Raw genomic sequence first — 26,496 nt, forward strand, 5'->3', positions numbered from 1 at the left:
TTAGCAAAGTGAGACATATCTAGAAATATCACAAAACTGCTGAGTTACTGAAAGTTCTCAATTTCTTTCAACAAGTTCCTTCTAATCAGTAAAATACAAAAAAAGTAATTATCTCCAAATGTATAAAGTTTATTCTGTGTTCTGCTTTGTCGTTTTGCACACAGCATGTTAAATTAGAAACGTACTATGATCTCAGCTGATGACACACTGTGATAAATCATAGAAATAAACCAGACTTTTTAAAAACAGCATGTTTAAATCTTAGTGAAGCAAGTGAGTTATGGATTCCAGACATCAGACAAATGTACATAAAGTTGGACATGGAGCAAACACGGGTTGTTTGCAGAAATGAAACGTGTCCAGCTAATCTCTGGTTGCCCTTAACATCCAAGTTGACTATGTGGTAAAGAAATCTAAGGGAAATCAGTTCCTTCTGGTGAATTTGAGAAGTTCAGCCAGAATCTTCTCCCTCTGCTGACTCCTGGCCTCTACAACTGAAACGTAATCCATCAAGCATGTCAGTCATCTCTAAGGTCAGAAAAACAAAAGAAACACTTCAGTGCCTCTACTTCCTCTCAGGCACCTCACTTATACCGCCTGAGTTTCTCAGGCCAATACCAACAAACAGAGCGGGCTCATTTCCAGGCCCTGTTCGACTATGTGGCTTCCAACTCACAAAACCACAAGAGAAAGTCAAAGTTAGACATTGAAAGCTTTCTGAACGAGCTTCAGTTCCTTACATCTGAAATTCTTGTCATATTTCTTAAAAGCCTATAATATGAAGCAGACAGTCTGTGAAAATATAGATCTCCTCCACCTCCTTCCAGTGTTCTATTGCCGTCTACAAAAATGTACCACTTAAGTCAAAAACAACCAATCAGACCTAGCAGGAGGGTTTTAGCGCTGTCAATAAAGCTCATGTATGCACTGCTCAGTCTGCTAATGGCAGAGAAACAACTTATCATTCTAGAAAAACTGTTTATTTTCCATCAACGGTGGCTATGCTAACTAGTCTTAGCATTCACAGCAGGCTATGCTATCAAGAAGTTGTAGCATAGCAGAGAGCAAAGGAGAGAAGAGCATAGAAGCATGACTGACAGCACCGAGATTATTCTACTGGCCCTGATTGGTTGTTTTATAGTAAGCACTGAGAGAAGACAGAAGAGCTAAAAAAAATGTCACAGATTATCTGTCTCATACCACACTGTCAATTTTAATAAACATGTAAAAATATTTTTGATTAAAGTTACAAATTGCAGCTTTAAACGGCAGGTGGAAAAAAAAATCTTAAAACCCTGAGAATCTGGCAAAAAATCTGCTGAAGACTAACTAACCTTGAGCAACAGGAGGAAACAATCAAACTCTGAAGGATCAAGTTGCAGAACTCAGAGCACAAATTAAAAATGAGCAACACTGCAGCCTGAAGTGACCCAATTCCGACTTTTTTTTTTTTACGTAATGCAACCTGTGTCCGGTCTTTTCATGGCAGTGTGAACAGCACAACCGGGAAGAAAAACAACAACCATGACAGACTATATGAGGAGAAAGTTGTTAATATGTTGCTCCGGCCGGACAACAACTTCAAATATGTAAACTAAGCTCTACCGTTAGCCTCCATGGTTACTTCCGCAAACACTGAGCACTTCTTTTTATGGCGGTTGTCAGAACACTTGGAATGCTGACACTATTGCGCCCTCTACTGCGCATGCGGGACACTTTCAGGTAGTTTGCCGGTTCCCGCTGCAGAACGCATACAGGTCACATTTACTGGCAGTGTGAACGGCCCCGCCAAAAAAATTGGAATTGCCAAAAAATCGGAATTGAGTCATGTCAGGCTGCAGTGTGAATAAAGGTTCCTCACGAAAAGAGCAATTGTGTCCATGCAAACTGACGACTCCAACAAAACAACGGAGGCAAACGGGGCTCCACAAAAACAGAGGCGTTAGAGGCCCCCACCATGATCAAACGAGACAGAGGCCTCAATGCAAACCCTGGCGACTACAAAAATGTAGGCCGCCGTCCAAATGTAAGATTGCATGCAAATAGAAGACATTCCTGTAACAGAAGCCAGTAGGCAAAAACACAGCTTCAAGCAATTAGAAATATTTGATCACAAACTGAGATTTCTTTTGTTTGTTTTGTTTGTTTTTTGGCTCTAGTGGCCTTTATTTGATAGTTAATTGACAGCAAAGTGGGTAATGAGAGAAGGGGGAAGACATGCAGCAAAGGTCATCAAGGCTGGGAACCAAACCTGCAACAGCTGCATCGAGGACTGAGGCCTCCATATGTGGGTTGTGCTGAACCCCTGCGCCACCACAGCACACCCATCACAAACTGAGTTTAACAAATCAATTGTTCCGTTGTGTTTCTGTTGCAGTTACCACAGTGATTTTCAAAGTGGGGGCTTCACCCCGACAGGAGGACAAAAGACACATACTGATGTTTTTGCAAATAAACATGATGCGTAGTCCTCTAGTATTGCAATAGGTCATGCTTCTCGGATACAAAATCGGCATTTCTATGAGGGCAGGGCAAATCCAGCTTCGATTTTATTTCATTTGTTTTTACACTGATTTGTGTCAAATGTGGGTGTCGAGCTCGAGGCCTGTTTCATATTTACTAAAAGCACAGAGATCATTTTAAGCAGAAGCGATTATTCGTCACATCTTCAGCTTGATCAAAGTCATGAGAGCACACTGAAAGTCTCGGCGTACAACTCAGACATGTTTGCAGTGATTGCTGTGAACCACTTCAACCAAAGATGTCAATCTGACCAAAGTTCACCAGATAAGATTCATAGCAGCCTACTTAATAAATCCAAATAAGAGCATAAAAGAAATCCACAAACCCGCTTTGCAACATGTGCGGAAGCCTACGTTGTTAAAGGATCGTCCTCCCACGCAGAGTGAGACCTGGATCTGATGGGGGTTTCAATCACTTCTTGTAAACAGGCTTCTTAAGGCAGGAAGACGTTCAACCGTGCGATGCTTGTTCCAGGAAACGGCAGAGTTTCCCTGAACTATTGGCCATCTTTTTCGATCACCAAATCCACAAGGAAATTTGATTCAAAGTCAATTGTGAAAAATTTTCTATAGCATTTTTCATTTATCATTACAATAAATTCCAATTAATGTTAAAAAAATATAAGATTTTCACCATTTTCTCCACCACCTTTTTCCAGGAGAACCTGAATGGATAAAAGTGAATTCAAAAATATGATTACATAAAGTCTCTATATGCAGTTTAGTGACATAAATCACACTTTTTAAGGTATGTTCAAATACAAAAGTTTTTGAACATATGTTCAAAAACTTGAACATACTTTTTGAGATTACAGGTTTTGAACCAGTTTAAACCTGAAAACCAGAAATCTGAGAGAAATTACAAGGTTACTAAACACCTGAGGAGTTATGTCAAACATTTAAAAATTAATTAGTACAATTCAAAATTTAACAAAGTTGGTGAAGTTGGGCTTTTTTTTTGTGAAAACATGGTAATGATTAAATCTAACAAGTTTTCAGACCGAATACAATTAAATTCAAAATTGCTTTTTTATCCCAAAGGAAAATGAACCATCATAACTCATACCATCCAGGTATCTGAATACTTGTAATCTGAAAAAGACTGATTGAAGATGGCCATCACAAAGACCACATGACCAAACATCATATCGGCCAAACATTAACATTAGAACATAACCAAAAATACAACGGGAGTATCATCATTATTAATTTACAAAAAAAAAAAAAATCTTTTTTTTTTGTAAAAAAAAAAAAGATTAGCATTAGCATAATGCTAATGTTGTCCAGAGCAACATTAGCATTATGCTAATAAGAGCAACAAAACCCATCTACAGCAGTTTTTGAACAGAACAAGTAAACAACTTTAAAAAAGCAGAGCAGTATGATTGCTAAAATAACACAATAAGCAGCATGCAGGAGAAGCTGTAGCTTACCGGCCATCTGTGAAATACTCTGCATTGTCATTCAACTGGAGAATTTCATCTAAGCTTTCCTTTGTCAGCTTTTTCACCACAGCAATCCAAAGTTTCAAAGAATTTTATATCCTGGCCATTTCCTTCCTGTCTAATTCCACTCGAAAAGAATTTCCCTTCACCACAGTCTGGGTTCTCTCCCCACGACAAGGATTGTCTCCGGTCAATTTTAGACCTGGCCAATCAGCGAACAGAAAGACAAGAAGCGAAAAATTACTTCGATTTTCTGTTTTAGACTTGTAGTCTGGCTGTTTCAACAATGGCAGTAGAGCATTTTAAACGAAATCATCCAGTCTTTGCTGTCTAGGCTTACAAATATCGAATGGCCCCCTCTTTGCACTTCTCCCTTTGTAGTTAACGATTGTTTACATCGGAAGCTATTTCCAGTAAGCTATTTAGCGTCAAACTGGAGCATTACAGACATAAGTGTAAGGTTTAAAGCAGGGGTCCCCAAACTTTTTCCTGAGGGCCACATAACTTTTCCCTTCTCTGGTGGGGGCCGGAGTCAGTTTGTAACAGAAAAAGTGTGAAGATTGCAGGAATGTCTAAATGTAAAAATTTATCATTTTCCAGAAAGCACAATCAAATAACATACTCTGGGTTCTTGACAGAAAAAATCCAGGAAATAACACTATTTATTAAATAAATACCGTATTTTCCGGACTATAAGCCGCAGATATCTCTGCCACTCCAGGTTTTCCACAGTAATGCAGCAGCAGCAGAGGGGGGCGGACACAAAACATTTGAGTCATAACATGTCAATTGAATATCACATTTATTACGGTTGAAAAAGAAAAGTTGCCAAGTTTAGATTTAACTTAACTGATTACAGTAGTTTCCAAACAGTAACTGTAACAGTAAAAGTGTTGATCCTTCGTGTCCTAGCATGTGCTAAATAAAAATGGGTGCTTCCTCCTTCTTCTTCTTTACATTTCAACCATTATTGTTGCACTACTGCCATCTATTGGATCCTAATATCTATGCCTCAAATTCTCATAATGATCCCAGTATTATTTTAAAAACTGTTAAATAGCATTTCCCCTCAATGCTATTTAACTGATCAACAACATTCTCAAATTTCAATTCCCTATTAAAACCTAATTCCGTTTTAATGGGCGCTTTCTTCTTTTATTTCCAATTTTGACTTCCAGTGATTCACTTCCTGCTAAAGAGCCTCCTGGTGGTTGAAGAAAAATCCACATATAAGCCGCATGGTTCAAAGCTTAGGAAAAAAGTAGTGGCTTATAGTCTGGAAAATACGGTACATGAAAAAAAAATCTAAATGTTCTCTGGTATTGTTCAGGGGGCCGGACCAAATGTGGAGGCGGGCCGGATTCGGCCCGCGGGCCATAGTTTGGGGACCAATGGTTTAAAGCCTCAACACTGTCTAAACCTCCAGGAAGCAACAGTTTCTCAACAGCCGGGAGCCCAGGTCCTCTATACAAAGCGTGCATTTAGTTAAAGGGGCAGTTTAAAAGAAAAACAAACAAAAAAAAACAGGCTAATAGCAGGGGAGACATTTCCAGCGCCCCATTAAATTCAGCAATGCTGATTGGCCAAATGTTGGTTTTCCCCGTAACAACCAGGAGTGCAATCAGTAGCTCCACATAAGACAAATAAGAGTCTGTTAGGAAAAATTCACTGTTGAATGAGGAATTTTAATTATTTGTGTTTTGATTTTTTTCCAACCTCCTCATCTCGTCTTGTAGCGCCACCTAAGGACCAACCACCGCTGACTCATTTAGTGAATGCAAAACACATTTACTAATCTTTTAATCCAAAATTTTAATTTTACATCTGATCTGACATATGTCACATACAGACTTCAATGTATTTGAGATTTATGAGATAAACACAAAGTAGGGTAGAGGTTACAGCACTTTACCAAATGTATTAAAGTATTTCAAGACAAAATGGAGATCAAAATTTGGATTTCAAGCTGGGGCTCACTGGCAAGAGAGCTGGACATTTCCATCACTGACAGCGCAAGGCAGAAACTAAGCTTATTTTAGGTGGAATAATAAAGCTTGGTTCTAGTACAGAACACACATAAACTGAGTTATAGTACACCAAAGCATTTAATTTTATTTTTTTATATCAGCTACATTTATTAAAAAAAAAAAAAACAAAAAAACAGAACTATTTACAGATTTTGAACAAAACTGGACTCCACATCATGTCTGTTTCACTGAATACTGAGTCAGAACACAGCGGTGATCTATCCAATGGTGACTGGGTTGGTACACCACAAAGATGCAACAAAAAATCTTCCAAGACATGAACAGAAACAACCCAGTATGTTTATGTCCATATTTAATTTGCTTTTGGGGAACACTCATCCTTCCTCAGATGAGGAAGATGATGTCATCGGCCACCATGACCTGGTTGTCGTCCTGCATGCGGGCCAGAGCGGCACGGACCTCGTGCTCCGTGAAGCGGCTCTCCCGCTCTTTGTTGATCTCATCCATGAGCTTTGTCATTTTCACCGACTGCGCGTGAGCCGACTGGAAAACGGCGAACAGGGATGACTTGAACGTCTTCAGCCTGGAAGAAGAGATCAGGAGAAACCGTGATTGGGTTGCACAGATACATCATTAGCGCAAACTTAACATGAAGGAGTTATAGAAACATCAGTGGCGTACCTCTCGGCTGAGAGTTCGGCACCTTCAGCTTGTGACGTAGCCTCCATGGGTTCCTCCTCCTGCTGCTGGGGTTTGGCCGGTTTTGGGGTGCCAGCTTGAACTATAAAATAAAGCTCAGAGTGAGACTTCAGACTGAAAATCTTGTGATTAGAGAATTCAGAGCACAGCAGGAAGTATTTCCTCCACATTTGATGCAGAATAAGGTTAGAGAGGAGCCAGCCTGTGAGAAAGCTGGCTCATTCTCTGAAAAATTAGGTTTTCAGTTCAGTCATTTAGAAAGTAATGTGGGACGATGAGACAGCCGCTTACTCTCAGGGACATCCTGTTCTTCACTGAAGTCATACGGGCTGTAGGGCTCGCTACTCTGAGAGCCTTGGCGCCCCCTGCATGACACAAGGAAGAAATGTCAGTCATCTGAGCAAAAACAAGCACCCCGACCCGTTGAACATTCTGGCATTTAGTCCAATCAAACTACTGTATCTTAAATGCCAGAGAATTGACTGAATTTTGTTTTAGGGAACCAGAGTAAAGGGAACTGTATTCAGTTTGTTAACTACAAAAAAATATTAAAAGCAACACCCAATTTCTCCTCTTGCCATAAAGTGTCCATAAAATCTCAATAAAAACATTAATATTTGTGGTTGCAAATATTAAGAAAAATAAAAAGTATGAAAGCTTAATACTTCAAGCATTGAGGACCTTTTCTGGCATATTCACCAAACCTTCTGAAGATCGTTGGACCTTAGAGGGGCCAAATTCTGGTTATAATGTTCATAGGGTTAGGTTTACAGGTATGGTGTGAATCAGGTTTTGATTAAGGTTAGAAATATGTTGGTAATGGTTAGGCATAAATTTAGTTACTAAAATGAATGAAAGTCGACACAAAGTCAAAATATGAGTAAGTGTGTGCGTTTGTTTTGCCATCATCACGAGGTCTTCCTGTTGATGAACAACCAACATTGTGGGGACAGTTGTAATTATGAGGACACTTTGGCATGTTGTGTGTGTATTTGCATATAAGACAGATAGAGGGACCGTTTTCACAATATTTACAAACAAATTGAGATTATTTGTGGAAAATGAGAACCTTTCCCCTGTCCTCAGTTGTTTGCTGTTCTAATTAACTCTACTAGCTAGATTCATAGGTATGATGTGAATTAAGTTTCATCCAAGGTTAAAATGAATGAAAGTCAATACAAAGTTCTGAGTTTGTATAAAAGTACAAGGATGTGTGTGTTGGTACCTCTTCCGAGTTCTTTGCGAGCGTTGACTGGGAGGCGCTTCTTCGTCGTCATCTTCTGAGTCAGAGTCGCGGTCCTGCCTCATGCGCTTCTTTTCTTTTTCCAGAACCTAAATGACAAAGGGCACAACAACAATGCAGCCAAGCTTTTTTGGGAGCTCTTGGTCCATTTCCGTTTGAGTGCTTAATGGACGACAAACCTTCTTAAAGTAGGCGAACTGGACCAGCTCCACGGCAACCTCCGTGTCCTCCAGCTCCACCGCCTTGCTCATGCGGGCCTTGGCGTGCGCCGTGGAGAGGCGGATCAGGGTCTCTAGAGTACGGGCCGTCACAGGAGAGGTCTGGCCAGGGAAAGACGAGGAGTCAAGAGTTATGGGGTGTTTTTTTTTTTTTTTTTAAGAATAACTTTTACAGTAGGATTTAGGTGCCATTTGCTAAAAATAAAATGGATTCCTTTAAATGTTAAATTTGATTTTTCACACATTTTCTTAAAAGTAAAATAGGAATGACAGGAAAAGAGTAGAAAAACTGACTTTAATTTCAATCATCCCTTCTGTCTGTTGATTTGAATTTAAAGTCCAAATAGAAAAATTTGCAAAACACCCCTTTCAAAATAGATGATACTCCATGTGTGGGCTGACATCTATCTGAACTACGGAAATCCAAACTGTACATTGATGGGGAAGAAAAAATAATACAGATTTTCTCCAATTAAAAAAATTTTAAAAGTGAAAATTTAGTTGAAGAATAAAATCAATTTAGTTTGAAGGTTGATGTGCAGCGCTCACCCTGGCAATATCGGCTGCTAGCTGCTCCTGACTCCTCAGCCTGGAATACTCCTCTGCGATGTGATTGGCTGCTTCCTCGGTCAGCACAGGTGTGATAATCTTAGCGATATGGATGTACTTCCTCATGAACTCCTTACTCAAAATCTTATCCCTGGAATAAAGCGAACATCTTATTGTTTGCACATCTTTTGCACTTCAGACACTTCCTAAAACATTACTCAGGATGTCCTTAAAAAGACTTAAATTCATGCAAATAAAATAAAGGCCTTAAAATGTCTTAAAAATACGTGAATCACAGGTTCCATTTCATTTTGTATTTTCTATGTAGTTTGTTTTGTGTTTGAGTTGACACAGACATTTTCATTCCATTGGGACTCGAGGCAGTTAAGGCTACCGCTAACTAGCATCTATCAATACTTATGTACATCAAGGGAATGTGAAAATGTATTGCCAAATGACTGGACAATGTTCATATTTACCACTGAGTCACATCTGTTGTGTGCCCTTTTGTACCGAAAATATTGTCACCCTCCTAAAATTATGGTGCAAGTCAATTTTTGCAAAAAGAAACCCACCTCTTTCTTTCCAAAATATGTTTTAAGCATTATTTTTAGAAGGATGAAAATATGCAATTTTCTTTTGTACATTTCTGTTGTAATACAGGTCTTAAATTCCAGGCATAATGATCTCAAAAAGCCTTAAAGCCTTACTTCTTCTTCTTGCTTCCGTGCAGCAGGTTGTTGTGTTTCTCGTAAATCTGCAGCTCCTCGTGCTCCTCCGTCATGGCGTCCGGGTCATCCGTAGCCAGCACGTCCACCGACCCGCCCAGTGTCATGGCTGGACGCAAGACCAGAACAAAATGGCGTCAGAATGTGGGGTCCCGACGGGGAGCAGCGGTCTTACAGCCGGTGATGTTCGGTACCTGCTCCCTCCTGCTCGCGGGGGTCGCGGTAACGGTGCATCCTCAGCACGTGGTCCGAGATCTCGCGGTCCTGCTCGGGGTCCATCTGGTCCAACATGATGAAGAGCAGGTCGAAACGCGACAGCAGCGAGTCCTGCAGGCCGATGTTCTCCATGGGGGTTTTGTACTGGTCGTACTGTGGAGGAGACGGAGGAAGGTGAGCGACAGCGCTTCACCGCAGGACGCAGCGGTGCGGTTTTTAACTCACCCTGCCGTAGACCGGGTTGGCTGCTGCCAGCACAGAGCAGCGGGCGTTGAGCCGGGCGTGGATGCCAGCCTTGGCAATGGTAACCCGGCCCTGCTCCATCACCTCATGGATGGCCGTGCGGTCCATGTCAGACATCTTGTCGAACTCGTCGATGCACACCACGCCGCGGTCAGCCAGCACCATGGCGCCCGCCTCCAAGCGCCGCTCTCCTGACGGAGGGAAAGAATCGATAGGTTGCCAGATTCAAAAGCAGAAGAACCAGTTTGTGTGGGTGGTGGGAGGGAAAGCGAGAGGAAAGTACCGGTCTCCTGATCGGTGGTGACGGCAGCGGTCAGACCCACGCCGGAGGAGCCTCGGCCGGTGGTGGGGATGGCTCTGGGCGCCGTGTGGAGGACGTAGCGTAGCAGCTGGGATTTGGCCACCGATGGGTCACCTGAAGGAGAGCAAACGTGATGAAGAAGTATTTTCCAAAAATGAACAAGTACTTTAATTCAAACTTCCTAGAGTGGAATTTTTTTTGGTTTTTTGGTTGAGGTTGATTTTCTAAAACAAATATCAATTTCAAAATTAAAAAATAATATACATCTTTTTTCCTGTCAGTTTTAAGGCATCTCATCCACCTAGTTGGGTTTCATCATATGATTCTGCCACACAAATCATTCAACAGAGTTGAAGCTCTCTCTGATTCAGCAGGGTAGTAAAGAAGAAAAAATAAAAAAAAACACCACATATTTCACCACTACAGTTCAAGTCGACAATGTTAAAAATCTGGATCAAATATAGATTCGCTCAACAAAAAAAGAAAAAAAAACGTATTTCTGAATGGTTTTAGCTGTTAGTAACTGAAAAACCCCAATGATCATTGACTTAAATAGTGGCATCTCAAACTTATCTTAACTTTGAAACAATAAAAATCCAATTCCATACATAGAAAACCCTGATATTGAGACATTCCATATCACAAGCTCATGTTTATTCTTCCTAAACTCATTAATGACTTTTGGTTGAAGTTACTAATCTAGTCCACAGTGAATGAGCTCATTCTGCTGAATCAAAAGTCAGCAATCTGGAACACAGAGATGAGAACTTGTATTCTTGCAAACACTTGGCAGTCAAACATCCACAGTGGCTTAAAAAAAAAAAGAAAAAAAAAAAGGTAATTTTGCAAAATTCTGGAAAACTGGGTGCTATTCTGAGCTGGAAACTGCACAGCCTCCATCTGAACAGACTCGTGGTGAATGCAGCTGAGGTACCGATGAGCAGGACGTTGATGTCTCCTCGGATACGCGTGCCGTTCTCCAGAACCTTCTCCACGCCACCCAGCAGCATGCAGAGGATGGCCTTCTTGATGTAGTCATGGCCGTGGATGCTAGGCGCCAGCGAGCGGGCCAGCTGGTCGAACACGTTCTGAAAGAGGAGGAGCCGACTCAGCGCCCTCACATACGTTTCCCCTTCAACGCCCGCCGGGTTTCGGACTTACCACAGAGCGGGTCCGGCTGAAGTTCCTGATCTTGGCCACGTCATCAGCAGAAAACGACTGAGACACCTCTTTGCTCATCTGCTTCACGTGACACGCTATCATGATGGTCCTGCAGGGGGCAGTGGTGGGACAAATACAACAGCTTTGAATCAGGTACCGATTTTAGAAAAGCATCGCATTTGGATTGCTTCCCTCAACATGCACACAGCATGTGCTGCCACCACCGTTTTTCAGCTCTCCTGACATATTTAGTAGCACGATCTTTTGCGTCATCCAGGAAAAACATTCCCTTAGCATAACACTGCCACCACCTTGTTTCAGAGCAAGGTGATTTTGCATGGTAATGATTTTTTTAAAAATCCCTGAAATTATTTTTTTTCCATTTTTCATACCTGCTGCAATATAAAATAAAATTAAAAATGACCATTATTTTAGGAAGGTGATGGTGTATTCGGCCTGCACAGTGTGTTTGTATGAGCTGGTCTATTTTGACACTTTCAGTGTATGATAAATGAAAAATTTGAGGAAAAAAAGAAAAACCCTATCCCCCAGAGCATCACTTGATGCCTCAACCTCAGTGTTGCACTCAAAGACCTGCTGTTTAAATACTGTGCTTATTTGGCGCCCTCTGGTGGGCAATTCAAACTTGTCCACCAACTTGTGCCAGTCATATTCAAAACTTGCTGCAACCTGCGGAGACCCTGAATAAATCAATCTAATAATATAACCGCGTCAACATCCAGCCCAGTATTTCTTGCACCAGTCCCACCTGAACGTGCCGGAGGTGAATCCTCCCTTCTTCCCCGGCAGGCAGCGGTATGTTCCGATCACCTGCACCCGGTCTCCCGGTTTGACCACGTCCACCAGGTCGTTGTCCAGGATGATGTCCACGGAGCGAGGCAGCTGGCCTGCCGGCGCCTTCTCTGGCATCTCCTGCACTGTGATGGTCTGGTGGTCCTTGTAGGTGGACAGGCCGAATTCCGTCTCTAGAGGGTTGTTCTCCTCATCCTGTCAGAAAATTCACGATGAATATTCGGCGGGTTTTCACCACAACGCTTCAGAAGGGACCTCCTTCGAGTGCGTACCTTAGTGGGGTAAATGGCGCTGGAGGGGAAGGCGTCCAACGAGGTCATGTCTGTGTACTTCCTCTCCATCGTCTTCTTGGTGGCGGGACAGTAGTGGACGCTGCGCACCACTTTGGGACGAACCAGGGAACCTGGAATGTTCACGCAAAGAATGAATACACATAGAAATCTGCAGGAACTTCCACAGATGGAAACTAGGTGGCGCTAATGCAAAAGGGAAATAATTTTGCCATTTACTTAATCTTAAGATTTTAGCAAATGCCCTTTAAGGGGCAGTATTATTTAGAACTTTTGTGAGCTTTAAATGATGCTGCAATGTCATTCCGTCATCCAAAACATACTATCAGTGTTGCCCTGAAACTCACACTTGGTGATGATGCCCTCCACACACACCATGCTGCCCAGCAGGCGGGAGGTCAGGGTTCGTGGGGAGACGTGCTTGGAGCCGAAGCTCCCCTCCAGGCCAATGAAGAACTCCTCGTGCTGCTTGGAGTAGGTCCCGTCCACCGAGGCCACCAGGTCCTTCAGGGCCCGCTGGAACGCCAGCAGCTCCTCGAATGCGTTGCTCATCAGTCTGAGGGACAGGAAGAGAGATTAGACCATTATGTATTGCACAGAAGAATTACAAATGTTTTTTACTGTGTAAAACAAGTCAGGCACAGTCGGATACCGTGGTAGCCATTTGTGAAGATACATTTCCAAGTCTTGCCAACTGGATTTAGGTCCAGACTTTGACTAGTCCATTCCAACACATAAATACACTTATCTAAACCTTTCCATTTTGTGAATGTTTAGGGTTGTTATCCTGCTGGGGGTAAGGGGGTAAGGCAGGGTACTGCGTACCCCTAAAAGATTTAGTGGGGGTACGCCGTACCTGCAAGAGAGGAGCGGCTGTCTGCTGTAAAGAATTAACGGGTTCATTGTGCAGCCGTGAGTTCACCCACTAATCAGCCGTGACTGATTAGTTTTTCAAGAACAATCTAAAACACGACTTAATCAGTTAATGAATACGTTTTTTTTCCCATTTCATATTGTTTCTGAACTGTTCGTGCTTTGCTAGAGCAGCGGTGCAACACGACGATCGCGGAAGGTTTTGAGTTGATCTCGGCATTAGTTGACAAACTGAACGCAGCCAGGAGGCTGAGAGAAACACGTCCTCCTCTGATTGGCTTAAAACGTTCATAACGACCAGAGATTCGCTCCCCAATCTCTGGTCGGCTTGGGGAGCGAAGGAGGTTGCCATGGCAACGGGTGTGCTTAAATGACAGAGAGAGTAAAAGTGGTTTAGAGTTGATCACCTGTTCAGGTTGTTTACCTTTGATATGGCGCTTTACAGCCGCTGTAGTTTCTGAACTTTCAATAAACGACAAACTTGGACTAATTACCTCGTTCTTTGTGACTATACGTCAATCACAACAAACATCAAACACGGTAAATATGTTTCATTAAGTATTTAACAAACAAATGACTTCTACCGCGATAATTATGTGAAATTAAATTAATTGTCTAATATAAAAAAAAGTTTGGTGCTGTCGGGCTCAGAGTCTGAGAGGCTTTTTCTTTATCAAACAATTTTTTTGCCTCTTATTTAGTGGAAATATTGATGTTGATGACATTTTCTCCAAAACAATAACCTTTTTCAACCTTTATAGCTCCATTGTTGAAAATGAGACGTTAACATTCACAAATGACATTGAAATAAAATCCAGTCCAACATCTGGTTTGAGGTGATTCCTCTGGAACCTGTTGGAGGAAAAACATCCCAACTTCAGAAGATGAGCTATAACCTAACAGAGCTATGTGGTTCCTCCTGTCAGTATGAGAGTCAGGGTGAGGAGGCGCCAGGTTAGGAAGATGAAGTGGAAGCTGCAGGATCTTCAGAACAAACAGGTCATGATGCTGGGCTACTGATTATCCCTCTGTCTGGACACAGGATCAATAGAACCAGTTTAAATGCTAAAATGAATGGTTATGTGCCAGACATGGAAAACTGGGATGAACTCCATGCCATGATGTTAAAGATTTAGGTCTCATGGCATCTCAAGGTGTCAACATTGCAGCCAGTGAGCTGAGGGAGGAAATGCAGCTTTATTTTGTAGCAATTAAAATGCTTTTTTTGTAAAGCTTTTATCACTTCGCAAAAGAATTAATCAGCACAGAAACTCCAAAGGACACAAAGAAGCAGTTACAGTATGGTGCTGTCGTGTATATATATATATATATATATATATATATATATATATATATATATATGTAGTTATCATAGTACCCCAAGAATTTAAAACTACTTTCACCCCTGGTTGTGACGACATAAAGTGTGGAAAAGTTCAATAGTTGCGGCTAATTTTCCAAAGCAGGGTAATTACAGTGCTGTTTTCGTCCACAAGAGGCAGTAGAGAGCTACCTCCTTGAATACACTGATCGAAAGAGTTATTTACTTCCTCCGAGAGATGCTTTTAATTGGTGTAAAAGGCTCAGATAATTTCATGTTTTAGTTATTAGCATTGAGAACCTGTATTTCTAAATACCGGTGCTCGTAATCCTGTGTGTCTTACTTCGCAGCCCGGGTTTCGTTGCGCCTCCTCAGGTCGTTGATGTTCACGATGAGCCGGGCTTTATTCTCACCGATCATATCCCGGACTTTGCTTTGGTAAATGCCTTGGTCTTGCTGCGAGTTGAAGACAATAATAATAATAATTTTAAAAAAAAACACCACACCCGGAAGTTAACGTTTGATGAAACAGTGAGATCATTGTATAATGAAACTAAGATAAAATAAAATGCGCATTAAGGTTTGCATCAACTTCAACAAGATTATAAGAACTGCTGCTACTTTTAAGCAGATAAATATATCATTTGCTTTCCGTTTTCCAAATCATTAGATTAAATAATCAGACCACATGTTCTTTCATAACTGCACATGAATGTCCTTTGTTGTTGATGTTTTTTTACCGGACAAAAGCGTCACTCACATCGTCGTCCAGAAAGTCCAGGTAGTCCCTCTGTGCTTCCCTCATCTCCCGGTCATCTGCGGTGTCGGTTGCCATTTTTGTCCGATTAGTTACTTTCTTCTAAAAAGCCGCTAAAGTCTCGGAGCTGCTCTTCCCCGCTGCTGCTTTACCGCACGACCGACTGAAAGCTTTTCGCGCCACTGCGTCCCGCGAGCGAATGAAGCGTGACACGCGATTGGTCCGACACGAAACGTTCTGTTTGCATACTCGGCAGGTCGACGTGAAGCTGTCCAATAGAATGCTCCGGTTGAAGCGTGACTCCGCCCTCGCGGAGAAGTGCCGCGAAAACGAGAAGGAAGAGGCGGGGCCATTAGTGGTCGAGGAAACGAGACGATGAGTGTGCGTTTTTAACTTTGTCCAGGAGATGGCGACAAAAAGCAGTTTTCATCCATCACAACTCAACACCGAGACAAAAGTAGCCATAAAGATTATATGAATTTACAGGAGAGCAAGACAGTAGAATAAGCGTCATTATGTCCTCGCAGGTCCCGACGCCGGGACCTTTACTACCTCTGTCCCCTTGTCTAAATACCGCAAATAAGGGCAACTACTGCCACAAAATTGACCGAATCCAATGTGACTGATCTTGAGCTATTTTGGAAAGTGAATACAGATGCCACACTACAGATTTTTTTTATTTGCAAAGGATTTTCAAACCATTTTTAATTTCCTTAGACTGTTCAGTTATTCTCTACTTTGTGTTAGTCGAAAAATACCACAAAAAGATAACTAAAAAGAGGAGTTTTGAAAACAAATATTTGATCTGTTTTTATTTATGTTCCATAGAAAAATAGCAAATTAAAAGAATTTAGCATTTCAATACATTAGAATACTTCAGATGTATTTCTTTCAGTAATTAAGTTAAAAGGAATTAAACTTACATACTAACCAGACTTATTACATATATTGTTCAGGTTTTTTATTTAATTTCTTTTTAGTTTTTGGAGCAGAGCTTGCAGTTTTGTTATGTAGCCATATCATAACATTTGTTTATTAAAACTCATTTGTTATTGAACTGTTGGGATTTTCTAAATTCTCTGAGAAACCAAATGTCAGTTATTATTATTATTATTATTATTATTATTATTATTATTATTATTATTATTATTATTATTATTATTAAAAATCTTACCAAGAATTTTTGTCTAGTTTCTAGTGCAAATATGACTTGAAATAAGACAAAAATAAAACTTTTCAGCAAGACAGTTAAGTTTGTTTTAACTCAATAATTCTTAAGTATAGATTTAAAAAAGAAGAAGAAGAAGAATTAGTTTCACTTGCATATTAATTTCCCACCAAGACATTTTTCGTGTTTAAAGTGAAAAATCTGACAGCGGAGCAACTACGTTTTATATATTTTCAAAAAAGACTCAAAACTAACATTTCTCTTGCTGAAAAGCTACTTTTACGTTATATTTTTTTCTGTCTTATGTCAAGTGTATTTGATTTAGACTAAAATAGTGGAGGAGCTACATTTTTTTTTAATGTTTTGACATCTTTAAATGTAAGAACAAATCAAATAACTTAAATTAAAAATAAAGCATTCTTAATATTTTTTGAATTTGGAAACGCGTTGCATTAACTTTTGGCTGTTAAAGCTCCCCTCAGGGCGTTCCTGGTCAGTCAAACCCCGCCCACACTTCCAGCTCTCCGGGGCTGTCGCTTCGGGTCAGCCGCTGGACTTGTCTGCCGGTTTCCTCCCGAATGAAACCTCGTCCTCAGCTCAACATGAAGGAGTCGTCTGGACGTGCCGGGCAGCGTTAACGGGTCTCTTCCCCACCGGCTGGTTGAAGGGACGCGAGTGTTCGAGAGAGCAGCAAGTGTCCGTACTGTTCGACAGCTACAGGTAAAAAGTTGTTCCTCCTCCTCCTCAAAACCGCTTTATTCTTTTCTAACACAGATGACACCGCTATGGAAGTCATGTTTTCATGCACAACGAGTCCAACATTAAACTTTCTTCTTGTGTTCGATTATAGACATTTGTTTATTTGAATATCAATGAGGTCAACAAAATCAACCGGCACTGAAGAGAACACGTGTAGTCTTAAAAAAACACACTTTTAAAAGCAAATTTCTCACGTAATTTGTGAATCCTCCAGATATTCTATGTTTTTTAAATTAAATCTCAAGGTCAGATGTGTACTGTTCAGATTGTGTTGCCAAACAATTCAGAAGAGGCTCCTGCTAAAGGTGATGGCACACCCTTTACAGGAGCCACAGCTCTATTCACAATGTAGCCAGTGACAACATTGGCGTTGGCTTGGATTCCTTTCAGTAGCTGTCATTAGAGGCGGTGATTTTTGCAAGTCTGACCACATACCTCAGCTACTGTTAGGGATCCAGGCAGGCGACTGTCTTCACCTTTGTTTGGACAGGGCACAACACCATGTGGATTAGACGTGCATCTACTAGAAGAATTTTAAGCACGGACAGTAGGTAAGGTGAGGCGAAATGTATTTGTATAGCTATTTTCACTGGATAAAACAACATGGTGGTTAACAGCAACGCAACCATAAAACATAACAGATATCTAACATATCTCTAACGGACCTACCTCGTCTGGTTTTAGAACGAGTTCATGGAACCGTTAAAAGCCTTTGGCCAAACCATCTCAAACCACAAGAAGGGGAATATGGCTCTAACGGGTCGGTGATGTAGCTTGACCACACAAGGCTTTGAAAGTAAAGATGGAAAATTAAAAATGAATTCTAAAATGTACCGGTAGACAATCTAAAGATGTCAAAAGACAACACGAGAAGAAACAAAAGCGTGAATTATCATTTCTAATTCAACTTTACACACCAAAGTTCAAAGCTTTGAAATATTTCTTTGCTGAAAGAAGTAGTCTCTGGTTCAACCTCGAGAGTGGAACTCCAATGACAAGGTGGAATCAAAGATGATGCCAAGTTTGAGTACGACAGAGGAGGCCAGTACACCAAGAAATTGTCTGATTTCCATTATAAAGTTCTCAGATGAAATAAGTGTTTCTATCCGTTTGACATGACTGACGCAGTTTATCAAGCAGGACAAATTTGGATATTCAGTAGACTTAAAAGAGCAACAGACCTGAATGTCATCAGCATATAAATGATGAGACACATCAGGGAACTGCCTGATTATCTTGCCTAAGGTGAAAATGTATAAAAGAAAGAGAAGATGTTCCAAAACCGAGCTCTGTGGTACCACATAAGAAAGTTCTTTCAGGAAGGTAGGATTTAAACCGTTCAAGCTATATCAGATAGGCTATGTGACGTAGTTGGACTATCAATTGAGATACTGTGATCAACATTGACAAAGAAGAATTATTCCTAACAAAATGTACTTCTATGTTCAGTCCAAACAATAAAGCTGAATCCTTTTGTGTTCATAGTTATAAAATGAACTAGTTCTCAATCATTCATCACTTTTTACAAAAAAAATATAGAGATCAGGGTGTCATGCATCAGTTAGCATATTGAAGTTGTCATCATGTACACGCTTCCAGATATGAAAACACACTCCCCTGCCCAATTGCTCTCACTTTTGAGTGCAAGTAACACTAAATGGAGCACTGTTCTCACTTCTAAGTTCTTTCCTGTGTAAAAACATTAAGTTCAAAGGTCTCCATGAAATTGATGCCACTCATGATTGTGCGTCTTTGAAAGAAATAATTAAAATTAGCTTAACTGAAACTAACTAATGCACAAAATGTTCATTACATAGCATCCAGGGTGCTAAACGGTGTAGAATCCAGAAATCCTTTACTAACTCTTTCCTTCATCCACAGGGTTACGGTAACAATCAGAAGTCATGTCGGCTGACATCCTGCAGGGGTTCAGCACCTTGACGCTGAGCGTCAAGCAACTCAGCCGACTCCTTCGCCTCTCTGACCGCCTCCCTTCCTCCCTGCCATCACCTTGCCCCACCGTTGCTGCCTCCCAGGTCCCCACTCTGTTCCGAGAGCCCTACATCCTGTCGGGCTACCGCCCCATCCAGCAAGACTGGCGCTGCTACCTCCTGAGCCTCTTCCAGTGGCACAATGAAACCCTGAATGTGTGGACTCACTTGCTCGCAGCTCCAGCGCTGCTGCTTCTCTGGTGGGCCAACGTGGGCACCCTGGGGTACACCTCGGATGCAGCCTCCCTGCCTCTCGCCCTCTTCATGGTGTCTTCTCTCACATATCTGTGCCTCAGTGTGGCAGCTCACCTCCTGCAGTCTCATTCCGAGCGTGCGCACTACTACTTCTTCTTTTTGGACTACGTGGGTGTGGCGGTGTACCAGTACGGCTGCTCACTCGGCCATTACTTCTACTCCTCTGAGCCAGTGTGGAGAGACAGTATTGGGATGATGTTTCTGCCCGGTGCTGCCTTCTTTGGGTGGCTCTCCTGCGCCGGCTGCTGTTTTGCGAAGGCCAGGTACAGGCGGCCGTATCCACTGCAACGTAAAATCTACCAGCTGATCCCCACCAGCCTCGCCTACGCGTTAGATATTAGCCCCATAGCCCACCGTCTGCTCACCGTCCCCTGGTCACAGGAGGCCTCTCTCCTCTTTCACGCCCTGCAGATTGGCTCATTCATTTTGGCTGCCTTCTTCTTCTCCTGTCCAATTCCGGAGCGTTTTTTACCCGGTCGCTGTGACTTTGTGGGCCAGGGTCATCAGGTGTTCCACCTGTTCCTGTCCCTATGCACCGTGTTCCAGCTGGAGGCTTTGTTTCTGGACTACGCCAGGCGACGGGACGCAGTGCTGGATGTGTTTGGAGAACGGCAGCTGTGGTGGGCTTGTGTGTCCTTCCCCTGTCTCTTCATGTGTTGCGTCCTCACAGCTCTTATAGCCATGAGGCACATGAACAAAATACTTCAACATGTAGAGAAGAAAAAGTGACCATCTTTTTTGCGTGTGCAGAAAGACCTGTGCTCAGTGATTTCTAAGAGTATTCAGTCGGATGTAACTTTTAATTTATGTATTTAACAACCTGTGTCTCTGAAGAGTGATTACTTTACTTTTAATATCTAAACAATAAAGCCAGCTTTAACGGAATCTGTGCTGGTCCATTTATCGGATCATCTGAAAATTCCTGAAGGGTTTAATTAGTGAAAGAAATGCTTGGCTCAGTGTACCTCATAGTTAGCTAAGTATGGCTCAGCCAAATTTTCACCAGTGGACAATGCTCCCACTGAAATGGTTTTTGTACCAGATTGACCTAACCCCGGGCTGCACAGTGGCGCAGTTGGTAGAGCTGTTGCCTTGCAGCAAGAAGGTTCTGGGTTCGATTCCCAGCCTGGGGTCTTTCTGCATGGAGTTTGCATGTTCTCCCTGTGCATGCGTGGGTTTTCTCCGGGTACTCCGGTTTCCTCCCACAGTCCAAAAACATGACTGTTAGGTTAATTGGCCTCTCCAAATTGCCCCTAGGTATGAGTGTGTGTGTGCATGGTTGTGTGTCCTGTGTGTCTCTGTGTTGCCCTACGACAGACTGGCGACCTGTCCAGGGTGTACCCCGCCTCTCGCCTGGAACGTTAGCTGGAGATAGGCACCAGCAACACTCCCGACCCCATTAAGGGACAAGGGTGCAAGAAAATGGATGGATGGATGGATGACCTAACCCCAAAAATAACTTAGATTCAGATGCACATTCACTTGAAACCAGATGTTTACTTACACTGAATAAAAAGACACATCCACCTTTTTTCCCTCACTGTCTGAAGTTAAATCGGGTCAACTTTTGGTTCTGATTTAAGTTCAAATTTGGAAGATTACTTGGCTGGATTCTAAAGGTCATTGCCCATTTGGAAGACCAATGTCCACCCAAACTTTAACTTCCTGGTTGACGTCTTTCAATGTTGTTTCAATATCTCAAAATAATGTTCTTTTCTCATGACGCCGTCTGTGATTTGGTACATGATATGAATGCACCAGTTTCTCCTGCAGCCGTTGTGATGTTGTTCCCATTCTATAAGGGAGTTACATCGTTACTTTTTTTTCCCCAAATGCAACAAAGGTCATCATGGCCAAACAGTTCCACTTTAGTTTCTTCACCTTGCATAGAGGGGTGTGTTCCTTTCCAGATCAAGTCCAGACAACTATATTTACCACAGATGGATTCCATTTAAGTTGTGGAAACATATGTATTTTGAGCTTTTCTGTCAAATCCTTTGGATACTTATGTAAATGTTAATTCTTGGTTGATTTTTGCAAAACACACAAAAAAATTATACATTGTCATAGTGTTGCACTTAAGTGTTGAATTTTGAGGAAAGAAATTGAATTTAAAACAATTTGGAGTAAGGTTGCAACATTAAAGGTGCAAAAAAGTGAAGCGCTGAGAGTACTTTCCATTTGCACTGCATTCTGGTAAATCGTGTCTGTCTTTATCCTTTCTGAAGACCCGATGATGACATACATTAAGTCTATCACTTCAAAAACACAAAATCGTATCAAGTATTTTTGTCTAGTTTCTAGTGCAAATACCTTAGTACACTTGGGAAAAAAGACAGACACAACTAACTTGCAAGTAACTTTTCAGCAAGAAACAGGAGCTTGATTCAAGTACTTGATTCCTTAATTAGGATGAAAAAGTACTTATGGGAAAAATGTCTTGTGATAAGTGAAATAATCTGCCAATGGAACAAGTACTTTTTCCTCAATATTAAAAAATTGACTTAAAATAAGCTCCCTTATCTCGCTGAAAAGTTACTTGTAAGTTAGTTTTGTCTTATTTCAAGCGTATTGAGATGTTTGCACTAGAAACTAAGCAAAAATATTTAAGATCCACAAGATAATGCCTTTTAAGACTTCTTGATTACACGCTCTGAAAGTGGGAGAGAAAATTAGCTCCACAGCATAACAGAGCCTCCTCTATACTTGCCAAATGGACATTGAGGTGCTTTTCTGTGTATTCTTTAGGTTTCACACCAAACCCGGCTGAAAAGCTCAGCCAGTCTCTCACTAAAAGCAAATGGTTCCAGCTAAAGCACCAGTAGCATTTAGCAAACTCCTGCTTTACATTTGTGTGATGGTAACGTTTGTTTTCACACTCCCAGTTTGGATTGTTGTCATGGAGACTCGGTAACCAAAAGATACCACTCTTTGCTGCAGTTCTCCAACAATGAACTGTGGAGAATCCCTGCTCATATGGTGCCAAGATAAAATGGGTCTGTGTCCAGCCTAGTGACCGGTGGCTAAAAGGAGTGGCTGTCTGTGCCAAGCCATGTTTATACCCCAGGGAAAGAGGAAGTCATGGATTACTAAGTAGAAATTTGAAATCAACAAATAAAAACAAAGTACAACTTAAAGTGTGCTTCACTTACATTAAAGGACCCAAATAAACCAGCCCTCATAGGGCAAAAGGGGTGAGTAAGAAAGATGGGGGTTTGCTATTATTGTATATACAATTCAAGAAACTGGCTTATCCAAGTGTTTAGCATTGGCCAAACTTTTGATACTCCCTTGCTCTTGTTGCCACAAGCAGAAGAAAGTACAGAGTGAGAGAGCAAATCTGGATTATTGCGTTCAGCAAAGTGACCAAACCAGAATCTGGGGTTTAGGCGAACAAAGGGGCTCATTTATCCTAAATGCAGACTGATTGAAGGCTCATTGGCATACTGGCCCTTCAAGTAGGTGAAATGCCCGACCTGACCGGGCTTCTAAAAAATGTGTGGGCAGGAAAGGTCACCAGGGTCACACACTTTGTTGCATTGTGCAACAAGAAAGCAAGGCAAGAATATTCACTGCTCAGAGAATCTTGACATTCTATCCTTTTACATGAACCTTGAGCGTTCATATACTGATGTAAAACAGAGGAAGATCTTTGTTACCTTGTCAGCAAAATGGGCTGACTGGCTTTCTGTGTGGTTCTACCAGGTGTTTGCTGGGTGGGACTTTCTGCCTCTTAAGCCACCCTGACGTAGGAGCCACACCTTTAGATCCCAGTATGTGGAGTAACTTCTGCGGTGACAGGTTTCAGGGCCAACCCAGGGATCAGAACTCCTTCCAAAGAAAACACCTTGATTGAGGGATGTCACTAAACTTTGTCAGTTGTGCATTTTGATTTACAACTGAAGACACATATGTAAAATATTCTTATTTTACTCTTACTCTTCCCCCAGGCTAAGTAACCTTATAAATTCACGTGTGTAGTTGTGTAAACTTTGGAGAAAGTTTGTTGTTTCTGCTGCTTTTTTTCCCCCCCCCAGCAAACTGGCTGTTATGTTTTACCTGTGAGTATCAGATTTCACTTTGAGCAAATTCGTAATAGTGCTTTATTAATAAATGGGTTTTTATTTGAGATTCAAAGGGTTCAGCATTAATGGAGGTTTTCCTGGAGCGGCCGAATGAACCCTGCGGATTCATGCGTCCAAGCAGTAATCCTATTTTCCTCTGCCAGGTTAAACAAAGAGAAGTTATTTGTTAGCTGGTTTCCTGTTTGCACAAATCAGGCTTTCAGGACAGCAGTCCAAATATGTGAAATTGGGCATGATTTTCCTCCATATCCTGTGTTGTGGGAGAGTGGCTGCTGATTTTCCTTTGCACACGCAGACATTGTTCAGACATCACTCAGACATGGGTTGTATCTTCAGCAGATTATATAATAGTGAAACGATGAGTGTTTGTGAGTGTGGGGGGGACTGGTGCACCAAAAGACACAAAATCAATACACAAACATTATATTACAGCAAACATTTTGTGGTTGATTGGTCACAAAACAACCACAAACTTGTGAACGTGGTTTTCATTAGTTTGGGCAAGCAAATGAAAGTACCCACACCGTGTTTCATTTGTTTCTGCCTCACATGCACTACATTGCCAAAAATGTAGGGTCAGGACTCAGGTTCCTCTACTAGCCTTTATCTTTATGCTTCAGCTACATGCATTCAAATTATTCTCAAGGCCTTTTCTCCTGAAATTCATCCTAACTTCACTTTCTTTAGCTAGGCTAATATTTGGTGAAACCTTGTCCTGCCAAAAGTCACCTCTAGCGGTGCGCACAGTAGAATGATTGACACTGTTGCAACCTTCTTCCTGGCTCCGATTTGGTTCTTAGTTGTGTTTCTGCAAATGGCAGTAGGACCACAAGGAGGCACCAAAGGAGCTCAATGTTTTCACAGATCATCTGTCTGATATTCTACTGTCATGACATAGTGACAGGTTTAACCAATATTTTTTAAAAAAATCTATATTTTATTTTATAAAAGTTACCTACTGAACTTTTACACAGTGGACTGAGGAATATTTAATCATTGAAAACAGAATTGAGAGGCATCTAAAGAAGCAACTTTTATCACACCAAGCACTTTGTAGTGGAGACTCTGGACGCATCGTCAAGTCAGAGTCTTGGGAATTTGTTTTCAAGTTTATGGAAGGAAGCAGGAAAAAGTGAGTGAAAGGTCAGATTTGAGTTGGTGGTATGCAGCTGGAGGCTTCTGCTACATGGCCTCTTCCTTAAGAAAAAGGAAGACTGTCTGCAGACAGGACGATTTTCTATCTGGCCACTGTGTTGGTCTGTAGGGGTCTTCTTTTAAACTGGAAAACCTTCTATGTTCAATACAAGTTTGGAGAGATGTTGGTGTAGTATTGCTCTCACTTTAAATGTCACAAATATTGAAAAGTGCATCACACCAAAAGCTTCCCTTTTTAATGTTTGCCCCTCATATAAAGTCTTTCTCTGTTTTGTTTTGTTTTTTGGGGAGGAGGGGCTCTACGTTGGTATGAAGAAAGTTTGATTTTCAACTGTTTGCAGTAAGTTGCGTTCGAAAACAAAAAAAGAAATAAACTGAATGAAAATTCAAACACGGTTGAAGAAATTCTTAAACATTTCCTTTACTAGTTTTAAAGATCAGTCCTAAAATTTGTGAAAACTCAAGATAAACGACATAAAATCTCTATTCTAGTAACTTCTGCTGGAAGTGTCTTTTTCTGCCGAGTTAGGAAATAGCAGAAAAACGTCCACATGCCTGGCATACTTGTGCAGGAGTGGCTTGAGTTATTCACTCTGCTACTGTAGTCAGAAGGTATGTCACCTAATACACCCACAAATCAACTAAAAGAAAACTCTGCGCACATTTATGTGCAGAAGTGTCTCCCTGATCTCACCATAACACGACCTGACCTGGTATTTATCGAAGACAGATGCCTGAACTCTTTAAATCGATCGCCTTTAGAGGATGGCGCTGAAACCGCTCTAATCTCCACGTCCCGCTCCAGAACAAAGACCCCATTTTTTTCTGTAATACTTTCCTTGTGAGAATAATTTGAGCAGCTCGACTTCCTCCATCAGAGAGGGGGGAAAAAAAAAAAAAACACAGCCGCAAAGAATTTTGAATGTGTTTACTGAATATTTAGAAAAGCCACTTCACAACAAAGCGACGTAAATATGTGAAAACGTACAAGAAGATGTGTTGGAGCTCTGACTCCAGTCCCCTAAACTCGCAATGATCTAAAAACGCTGCAGATATCCCTGCCTCTTGTTGACTTTTTTCTGCTCCATTTTTTCCTTCCACTTAACTTTCCATTTACGTTCTTAGACACATCTTTCTTTCTTTCTTTCTTTCAATGTTAATTCTCTTTAGCAATGATGTTTTGTGGCTTGCGCTCCTTGTAGGGCACGAGTGTCAAACTAAAGGCCTGCAGGCCAAATCCGACCCGCCACAGTTATTCATGTGGCTCAGATATTATTTTATCAATCTAATCAGATCAGTGTTTATTTGTATTGTGAAAAATGATGTTCAATGTGAAAGGCTGTTCAGAGATACAGAGACTAACGGTGTGTTGTATATCTAGATTTCTAGATTAAAAATCTTTTTCTATTGGTCGTATCTTATGTAATGTTCTAATTTTACTGATAAACTGACGATTAAACAATTATCAAAATAAACAAGCGCGTAAAATACAACACTGTGGTTTTATTTAACTTCATTTAATTAAAATTATTTAATGAAATACATTTTTTAATGATATTTAATTGCACTTTTATTTGAGCCCTTTTTCTGCAAACATACTTTAGATATGAACATGTGTTACATCTGAGACAGTGAATGGCATGATGAAAACAACGCCATACTTTTATTATTATTATTTTAATAAAATGTTTATTTCAAACAAGTAAAATGTCAGAG

The 26,496-nt window shown here is 41.2% G+C and overlaps 2 protein-coding genes across 2 annotated transcripts; one reads left to right on the forward strand and one right to left on the reverse strand.

Annotated features, from left to right (window-relative positions):
- Positions 1 to 5,750: 5,750 nt before the first annotated feature.
- On the reverse strand, positions 5,751 to 16,030 carry mcm3 (minichromosome maintenance complex component 3). The gene is made up of 17 exons (XM_008398161.3): positions 15,371 to 16,030; positions 14,954 to 15,066; positions 12,764 to 12,972; positions 12,399 to 12,529; positions 12,083 to 12,321; positions 11,314 to 11,422; positions 11,087 to 11,240; positions 10,135 to 10,266; positions 9,834 to 10,042; positions 9,587 to 9,761; positions 9,375 to 9,501; positions 8,665 to 8,815; positions 8,077 to 8,217; positions 7,880 to 7,986; positions 6,946 to 7,019; positions 6,637 to 6,736; positions 5,751 to 6,538 (listed from the first exon to the last, which is right to left on the reverse strand). The coding sequence occupies exons 1-17, from the start codon at positions 15,443 to 15,445 to the stop codon at positions 6,340 to 6,342; spliced, it is 2,445 nt and encodes an 814-aa protein (XP_008396383.1). The 5' UTR covers positions 15,446 to 16,030; the 3' UTR covers positions 5,751 to 6,339.
- A 996-nt stretch (positions 16,031 to 17,026) lies between these two features.
- paqr8 (progestin and adipoQ receptor family member VIII) lies at positions 17,027 to 20,425 on the forward strand. Its single transcript, XM_008398160.3, has 2 exons — positions 17,027 to 17,255; positions 19,176 to 20,425. The coding sequence occupies exon 2, from the start codon at positions 19,199 to 19,201 to the stop codon at positions 20,267 to 20,269; it is 1,071 nt and encodes a 356-aa protein (XP_008396382.1). The 5' UTR covers positions 17,027 to 17,255; positions 19,176 to 19,198; the 3' UTR covers positions 20,270 to 20,425.
- The last annotated feature ends 6,071 nt before the right edge of the window (positions 20,426 to 26,496 follow it).

The sequence above is a fragment of the Poecilia reticulata genome, chromosome 21 (assembly GCF_904066995.2).
Source record: "Poecilia reticulata chromosome 21, P_reticulata-male-v2, whole genome shotgun sequence".
NCBI lineage: Eukaryota > Metazoa > Chordata > Actinopteri > Cyprinodontiformes > Poeciliidae > Poecilia > Poecilia reticulata.

Excerpts from the sequence above, each read along its gene's own strand:
- paqr8 (XM_008398160.3), top strand. The coding sequence starts at position 19,199 with ATGTCGGCTGACATCCTGCAGGGGTTCAGCACCTTGACGCTGAGCGTC.
- mcm3 (XM_008398161.3), bottom strand. The coding sequence starts at position 15,445 with ATGGCAACCGACACCGCAGATGACCGGGAGATGAGGGAAGCACAGAGG. Across the intron at positions 12,530-12,763 it reads GGAGGGCATCATCACCAAGT|GTTCCCTGGTTCGTCCCAAA; the intron begins GTGAGTTTCAGG and ends TGAACATTCCAG. Across the intron at positions 10,043-10,134 it reads CACCACCGATCAGGAGACCG|GAGAGCGGCGCTTGGAGGCG; the intron begins GTACTTTCCTCT and ends TCCCTCCGTCAG.